Consider the following 8,967-nt stretch of genomic DNA (forward strand, 5'->3'; position numbering starts at 1 on the left):
TAGTTACAATCCTGTAAGATGTGTGGATTGCTGGCACAGCACAAACTAGCCTATATGGAGGCGTGCATGCCCAGCCTCTCTGACTTCCAAGAAGGCATGGTCAGGTGACTACTGTTAGCCAAGAATATGTAAATGTAAGGGCATGTGTCATTTCCGGGAAGAAGCTTACCAAGCCAATGCCACCTCACTGTGTTCCCCTGCTAAGGTGAATAGGATGATGGCGGAATCTTCTATCAATGTGAAATCTTCTTCAAAATCCATTTCCTCTTTTGCTTAAAATTGTGTTAATTTATTTAAAAGAGAGAAAGTCTAGAGAGGGGAGAAGAGCAAGAGATCATCCACCTACTGGTTTGCTCCTCAAATGATCTCAATGACCAGGACTGGGCTGCACACAAGCCAGAGCCAGACTCTTCACTGGGGCCTCCTACATGGCTGCAGGGATCCAAGCACTTGAGACATCCTCTGCGGCTTTCTAGGGTTCACTAGCAATGAGATGGATTGGAACTGGAACAGCCAGGACTTGAACTAGCACCTATGTGGGAATGCTGGAGTTTCAGGAAGTGGCTTAAATAACTATGCCATACATTAACCCCCAGTCTAGGTTTCTAAATGAGTAAACAGAATGGAGTCCCGCTCAACACAAACAAATAGGATGAATAAGAAACAATGTTTGCTAAGCTGCTGGAGTTCAGGATTGTTTATTATGGCAGCATAACCCAGCATATCCTGACTGATACAAAAACTGGCACCAACTCGCAGGGTAATACTAATAACCAAAGTAAATACAATAAACCTAAACTTGCACTTAAAAGGCAGTAACTAAAACACAACTATCAGAAGCTGAGAGGAGTATGATCTATTTAGTGAACCTATCACCTATAGCTTGGCAGACCAGGAACTTAATGAATAAACCCAGGGACTGGAAAGCAGGACAATAGTAGCACGTGCTGTTGACTCTTGGGTGCAACTGGAAAGTTAATAGAAAAAAAGTGAGAGAACTCAGAAAGGAGCTGGCCAAGGAATGGGAGCAGAAATCAACCACAAATCCAGATATGTGCAGTTCAAAGAGGCAACTATTTCTCTGTCCTAGCTAGTAAAATACAAAATCAAGAAATGTTTTTACAAGAAAGGGCTTTGAAAAAAAAAAAAATCAAACTTAAAGTAAGGATCCAGCCAAGAGGTAGAAACTACTGCTACAAATTTACCCAGTATACACTTGCAATTGTATAAAATGGCCTAGGAAAAGACAGGCATCTGATGCACTCAAAACCAAGCCAAGGGCCCGGCAATACCCTAGTAGCTAAAGTCCTCACTTTGCAAGTACTGGGATCCCATATGAGCACCAGTTCAGCTGCTCCACTTCCCATCCAGCACCATCCTTCTGGTCTGGGAAAGCAGTCAAGGATAGCCCAAAGCCTTGGGACCCTGCAACTGCATGGGAAACCCAAAAGAAGCTCCTGGCTTCTGGCTTTGGATCAGCTCAGCCCTGGCTGTTGCGACCACTTGGGGAGTGAACCAATGGATGGAAGATCTTCCTCTCTGTCTCTCCTTCTCTCTATATATCTGACTTTCCAATAAAAATATCTTTAAAAAAAAAAGCTGAGAGCAAGAGTAAGCAGCAGAAGCAGAAGGATCAGTAGGCCTGATGGCAAGAAAACTAAAATGGTAAGTCACAGAACCCAAAGAACACTGGCTATGGCTACTGACACATACCCACTATCAAATGGATAAACAACCCTAACTCTTGTGGGAACTGCACTGCTTCAAGTACCCCAACCTGGCTTAAAGCAGACTCTATTTGGGACTTGGTACGACTGTGCATCCCTCAGCAGAATCAAGGTCTACTCGGAGGTTGGAATGCTGTGGGGAGATGACCCTCTACATGTGTGCTCAGTAGGTCAGTGCACTGTGATCACCCATTCCTTGCCTTCCCAGACAGACCACCTCTATACTTGCCTGGCTTGGTCCTACTGTAAATGTTCAGGGCATTGCAAGGTAGACTTCTTATCTTCAGAGAAGACCTACCTGGACCTGAGGGAAAGTCTATGAATCTGCACCCAGAAATCTCAGCAAGTGATCTTGCCATTGTTGCTGGTTTGGACTTTAGGCCCAAGACCTCAAGCAAGAGTGAGGGAATTCTTCCCATGGGAGGAGAGTGAACAGTTGGTGATGAGAAAAGAAGACTGTCAAGAGTATCTGGATAATGTGATACATACACATCATGTAATACTACCCAGTCATAAAAAAGAATGAAATCCTATCTTTTGCAGTGAAATGGATGCAACTAGAAACCATTATACTTAATAAGGCAACCTCAAAAATAGCATCTTTTCAATGCAAACCATAGTACCAGGAATCAAAGAGCCTCAATATGCATCTCTACTCCTGAATAAAAGTAGGCCCCCAATTAAATGTACCCAGACACAAAATACTAGACTCCTTACCACTGCTTATACCTATAACATCACCATACACAACGGAGTTGAGACTGGAGATGAAGGACTGTATTATTTGTAGACCATGTAGAACAGGAGATGATGGGGAGGGGAGAAAGGGAGGGAAAAGGGGAATCCCTATACCTACAAAACTGTAAAATGAAAACAGTAAAAAATAATACAATGAAAATGGTAAGGAAGTGTGATTAGTCTCCTTGGATCTGTACCTATGGAACACACAAAACCTGTTCTCTTTATATCAGGATAAATAAATTTTTAAAAAGAGTCACTAGAGCTGTTCCAAAATATTCCTGGACAGCCCATGCAAGCACCTGACAAGACCACAAAGGCCCACGTCAGGTATAGCATGTGACTTCTGCCCAATTCCGTCAGAACAGAAGAGACTAGTGGCTTCCAGGTGGGTGCCCCGGGAGCCAGAGAATGATGTACTACTGAGCTCTCTCTCCCAGCACCCTAATCCTTGCAGAAGCATGTGTCAAAGCAAAGCGTCCTTAGTTCAAGTCCTTCAGCGAGCAGAGCTGCCTACAACATCCAGTGGGCACGGAGCAGGAGCAAGGGAAAAAATCCTTCACTGGGTGAAGTCAATGAAATATCAGAGCTGCTCTTGGGAAAGGCATCCTTAACCCTACCGGACTGAGAACTGGGAGTGGGAGATGAGGCTGAAGATAGCAGAAACCAGATTATGAAAGCTCCCCTCCCCCAGGCGAAAGAAAAATGTCCCAAGTGAATTCTCTCCTGGCCCTGGCCGTCAGGGAAAGCCAACACAGGCTTCCAAGCAGGGGCGTTAACATGAACAGATTTGTTATTTTTCTGGATGAAATATGCTATTTCAAAATCGAGCCTTCTAAACTACATAAGGCAGAAAGGAACACAGAGAACCCTTAGGCAAAGACATATATTTATACGAAGTCCTAAGTCTTGAAGTTTCTAAGCACAGAAACTCAAAAATCAGTTACAGAGAAGTTCAGGGAAGAAAGTTTTGCCACAAGCAGCGTTTCCTGTACAGGCAATATCTTACTAGATAGCCTGCCACAGCAAATACAGCAACGCCATGTCCCAAAGACCTGAAACCTACTGCCAGCTGCAGGAAGAGAACCCACCACTCTGGGCCAGTCATAGCGGGCTCACACCACCCTTGCAGCCCTCTCATAACGGCTGTGGGGAGAGAACAGTGTATTCACGCAGCTCAGAATGTCTGGCAGGGTAGTTGGAGTTCGACACGTGAAATTTACTTTTATTACAGTTATCATAAAAGATTATTTAGGGCACCCACACCCTGATTACAACAGAAAACGATTCGGGGACAGGAGCGGAGGTAACCGGACCCCGTCTTTCCCTGACCCTCCTCCCCAGCTCAGCCCCAGCTCGGCCCACAGTAGCTAGTTCCCCTCTACTGCCTGAGCAAGAACCAGGCAACTGCCCCAAGTGCGGAAAAGCTGGCGGGTTTCCCACTGATACCAGCTGTGCTAAGTTTCTAAACTCTCCAAGCCACAAATACCTCCAGGTCTCCAGGCTACACGAACCCGGAGTTGAATTCCCCCCAAGTTCAGAAGCAGCAAAGTCCCAATTAGAACCAAGAAACTCAGCAAAGGACTATGGGTCCAACTTCCAAAGGCAACGCTAGACAGAGGCTTGGGAAAGAGCTGACTTCTAATCCTCCCCTCCCTCTCCTTCTCCTCACAGCAAAGTACACCTGGTCCTGCCAGACCACATTCTTCCGCGCAGGCCTTCCTTCACCGGCCCGGGAAACCAGGCACGGGCCAGGGGGCCGTCGGGCGACCACCTCCCTAGGCCCCGCAGACGGCGACCAGCTGGACCCTCGCCGGCCGCTCGTCCCAGGAGGGGCCCGAGGCTCGGGGAGGTTCCGGGACTCGGGTCCACCGCACCGGGGCCGTGGCGAGCGGCGGGGCGGGGCGGCCGCCGAGCAGAGGCCACTCACATGGGTCTAGCGCTTCCTAGAGGCTGCGCGGCTCACGGCCCGCCCGCCGGCCCTGCTTCTTCCTCGGGACTCCCGGCGCCGACTCGCCGGTTTGTTTTCCCGGAAGCCAGCGCGGAGGCAAGGAGCGGTGTGCGTGCGCGAGTGTGCGGTGCGCGTGTGTGCAGGGGCGGGAGGGCCCCCGTCCGGGCGCCCCCATTTGGGAGGGTCCCCTCATTGCTCGTCCCCCCCAGCTGGATGCGCCGAGTTGCGTCCCCTCCGCTGACCCAAGCCGCCCCATCCCGCGAACGCCGGCACGCGTCTCCCTCGGGGTCGCTCAGGGCCAAGTGTGGGGCGCGAGCACTCGGCCGAGCGCCTGCTTCGGAGCCACAGAAATCCCTCAGCTCCGGCGCTCGGGCTTCTCAATTTGACCCACAAACTTCACAACCTTCTTCACTTGGGGGTGGGGAGAGGAGGCGACTCTCGCGAGAACGCCCCGCACCTTGAGCCCCCTTTCGCTCGCCCCCATCGGGGACTCCACGGAGCACCCCAAGGGCGGAGCTCCGGCCCCCCGGAAGTGCGGGGCGGGGGTGCCGGGAGCGGGGTGCCCCGAGCGCAGCCTCCCCGCCCAGCTGCGCTGCACACAGGCCAGGACGCGACTCCGAGGGGACACCCCGCGCCCCTCAGCCCCCCGGCCGCTGGCGCAGCTCCCCGCCTTCCGCGTCCCGAGCCTCGAACTCGCGCCCCCCGCCTCCCCGTCAGCGGCTGCTCGCGGCGGCCGCCGTCACTGGACAGTCAAACCCCAAGACGTCAGCCCACAATGCACCGGGCGGGCCGGGAAAGACGGGCAAGAGCGGGGCCAGAGGAGGAGAAAGAAGGGCCCAACTGGAGGAGGGCAGCGGAGCATTACCTCATCCCGTGAGCCTCCGCGGGCCCCAAGAAGAATCTTCTAGGGTGGGGTCTCCATGGCGACGGGCGGGCCCGCCCCCCAGAGAGCGACGCGAGCCAATGGGAAGGCCTTGGGGTGACATCATGGGCTATTTTTAGGGGTTGACTGGTAGCAGATAAGTGTTGCGCTCGGGCTGGATAAGGGCTCAGAGTTGTACTGAGTGTGGCTGAAGCGGCGAGGCGGGAGTGGAGGTGTGCGGATCAGGGAGACAGACACACAGACACAGTCCGCCCCGCCAGGAAGCCAGTCGAGTCCGAACTGCAGGTCTGATTTTTCCTCTTCAATTACCCCGACCTAGCGCGCCTGTAGCTGCCGGGCAGGTGTTCCGGGGAGCACACCGGGAGAGCAGCTTCTCCAGCCGCCCCCGGGAGGAGAGCCCCCACTACCCGGGTGCTACTGACAGCGACCACTGCGCGCCCACCGGAGAAGTCTGCGAGCGACTGCAGCGGCTAAAGAACTTTCTGGGCCCGGGAGGACCAGGGGGGCACAAGTAGCCCTGGGTCCCGGAGCGAACTTTTGCAAACCTTTCCTGCGCTTTCAGCTGTCGCGACGAAGAGAGGAGCGACCAGGAAGGGACGCGCGCTCGGCTCCGCTCGCACCCCGGCCTCGGCCTCTGAACTTGGCCAGCCGCGAGTCCCCGCTGCCGGGCGCCCTCTCCTCCTCCTCGCCGCGGAAGAGGGCCACCAGCGCTGGGGAGGCCAGGCGGCGGAGATCGGCCGCTGCTGCGGGGTCTGCTACGCCGGGGCCGTGCTGCGCTGCCAGGAAGCCAGCTCTCCTCCACGGGCTCCGAAAAGCCGTGAGTGACCGCGACTTTTCAAAGGCGGGCAGCGCGCGCCGAGTGGCCGAGTCGGAGAGCGGGCAGCGCCTTAACCCTGCGCTCCCTGGAGTGGACTGGTGAGCTGGGCGACAAGGGGGTGACGGCCGGCGGGTGCGCGCGCTCCGAAACTTTCCTTGCCAGAGGCCCGAGGAGGCGCGGGTACTCCCCGCCCGCCAGCGCGCTGTCGCGGCCCCGAAACTTCTGCGTGCAGCCCAAACTAAGCCCGCGTGAAGTGACGGACTGTTCTATGACTGCAAAGATGGAAACCACCTTCTACGACGATGCCCTCAACGCCTCGTTCCTCCAGACCGAGAGCGGCGCCTACGGCTACAGCAACCCCAAGATCCTGAAACAGAGCATGACCCTGAATCTGGCCGACCCAGTGGGCAGCCTGAAGCCGCACCTCCGCGCCAAGAACTCGGACCTGCTCACCTCTCCCGACGTGGGGCTCCTCAAGCTGGCGTCGCCCGAGCTGGAGCGCCTGATCATCCAGTCCAGCAACGGGCACATCACCACCACACCGACCCCCACCCAGTTCCTGTGCCCCAAGAACGTGACCGACGAGCAGGAGGGTTTCGCCGAGGGCTTCGTGCGCGCCCTGGCCGAGTTGCACAGCCAAAACACACTGCCCAGCGTCACATCCGCGGCACAGCCGGTTAGTGGGGCGGGCATGGTGGCCCCCGCCGTGGCCTCGGTGGCAGGCGGCAGTGGCAGCGGCGGCTTCAGTGCCAGCCTGCACAGCGAGCCGCCGGTCTACGCCAACCTCAGCAACTTCAACCCGAGCGCGCTGAGCAGCGGAGGCACGGCGCCCTCCTATGGCGCGGCCGGCCTGGCCTTTCCCGCGCAGCCCCAGCAGCAGCAGCCCCCGCCGCCGCCACAGCCGCAGCCACACCACCTGCCCCAGCAGATCCCGGTGCAGCACCCGCGGCTGCAGGCCCTGAAGGAGGAGCCGCAGACGGTGCCCGAGATGCCCGGCGAGACACCGCCCCTGTCCCCCATCGACATGGAGTCCCAGGAGCGGATCAAGGCGGAGAGGAAGCGTATGAGGAACCGCATTGCCGCCTCCAAGTGCCGGAAAAGGAAGCTGGAGCGAATTGCCCGGTTGGAGGAAAAAGTGAAAACCTTGAAAGCGCAGAACTCGGAGCTGGCGTCCACGGCCAACATGCTCAGGGAACAGGTGGCACAGCTGAAACAGAAAGTCATGAACCACGTTAACAGTGGGTGCCAACTCATGCTAACGCAGCAGTTGCAAACGTTCTGAAGAGAGACTGTCGGGGGCTGAGGGACAACAGAGAAGAAAAACAAAACACCAACAGACTTGAGAACTTGACCAGTTGCGACAGAGAGAAAATAAAGCCGCGTCCGAGGACTTGAAAGCCAAGGGTATCCAAGTTGGACTGGGTTGCGTCCTGACGGCGCCCCCAGTGTGCACGAGTGGGAAGGACTTGGCGCGCCCTCCCTAGGCGTGGAGCCAGGGAGAGGCCGCCCGCGGGCGGCCCCGCTTGGCAGACGGGCTGTCCCTGCGCCATCATGAACGTTAGACTTTTCTTTTAACATTGACCAAGAACTGCATGGACCTAACATTCGATCTCATTCAGTATTAAAGGGGGGAGGGGCGGGGTGAAAACTGCAATAGAGACTGTAGATTGCTTCTGTAGTACTTCTTAAGAACACGCCCGGGAGGGCTGGGGGTGGGAGCGGGAGGGGAGGGAGTTGGTGAGGGCCAGGCTGAGCCTGCGGAGAAACTCTTTTTTTTTCTGGCCTGCCTTCATTAACCATGTATGTACAGATATATATTTTTTAATTTGATGAAAGCTGATTACTGTCAATAAACAGCTTCATGCCTTTGTAAGTTATTTCATGTTTGTTTGTTTGGGTGTCCTGCCCAGTGTTGTTTGTAAATAAGAGATTTGGAGCACTCTGAGTTTACCATTTGTAATAAAGTATATAATTTTTTTATGTTTTGTTTCTGAAAATTCCAGAAAGGATATTTAAGAAAATACAATAAAATATTGAAAAGTACCCCCTCCCAACCTCTTTTCTGCATTATCTATAGAGAATAGAAAAGTGGGCGGAGTTGAGCGAGTTTCAGAGTGTGGATCAAGATCGCTCAGTGCTTCTTGCTAACAGTAAGAGCTAGTGTATTCTCTACTCAACTTTAGAAATAAGTGTGCTTGATGTTATCGTTAGGTCTCACTCTTCGGAGCCTCCCACAGCCATCTCTCTAGAACTGTTTCCCAGAAGCTGGTGGGGAGGTGGGGGTGGGGTGGAGAGTTTCTGGAAGCTGGAGGAAGGGGTAGGGGTTGTTGTGGTCAGGGCAGCCCACTGGGAAATTATACACTCCTCCAAGTTTGGGATTCTATCAAGTAGTATGTACTATAACCATTTATAATGTTGGTAGAAATGTAACAATAGATGCTTATTCTCCCAGCAGGAGCCTATAGCAGATTTTACAAAAGATATGTCCTTCCAATTTGGAATCCTCACTTTAACAATTCTTTGATTAAAAAGATGACCTTCACTTATGAATATTTATAACAGCTTTCTTGTCACAATCAATGTATTCAAATACCAATAACATCTTGGATTCCTTTTCCATTGCCACTTCTCTCTTCCCAACTTAGCTGTATGGGGAAGGTATTCTTTGCAGTTGCTGAGGTCAACAGTACTTTTAATCTTGGTAACTAAGAAGCAAAAGAATTTAGGAAAAGTAAAACTAGCAGTTGTGATTTGGATGAAACATTCTCCAAGTTTCACTGATATTTTTCTCTGTCTCTCTCTCTCTTGATTTTACTCTCATCCCCCGCCCTAGAGCCCCCAGAATAAACAC

At 53.4% G+C, this 8,967-nt stretch overlaps 1 protein-coding gene across 1 annotated transcript; it reads left to right on the forward strand.

Moving 5' to 3' along the window:
- The first annotated feature begins 4,997 nt into the window (after positions 1–4,997).
- Positions 4,998–8,096, forward strand: JUN (Jun proto-oncogene, AP-1 transcription factor subunit). The gene has a single exon (XM_040978479.1). The coding sequence runs from the start codon at positions 6,385–6,387 to the stop codon at positions 7,396–7,398; it is 1,014 nt and encodes a 337-aa protein (XP_040834413.1). The 5' UTR covers positions 4,998–6,384; the 3' UTR covers positions 7,399–8,096.
- Positions 8,097–8,967: the final 871 nt, after the last annotated feature.

Source organism: Ochotona curzoniae, unplaced genomic scaffold, assembly GCF_017591425.1.
Source record: "Ochotona curzoniae isolate NIBS_2020 unplaced genomic scaffold, NIBS_Ocur_1.0 contig_291, whole genome shotgun sequence".
Taxonomy (NCBI): Eukaryota; Metazoa; Chordata; class Mammalia; order Lagomorpha; family Ochotonidae; genus Ochotona; species Ochotona curzoniae.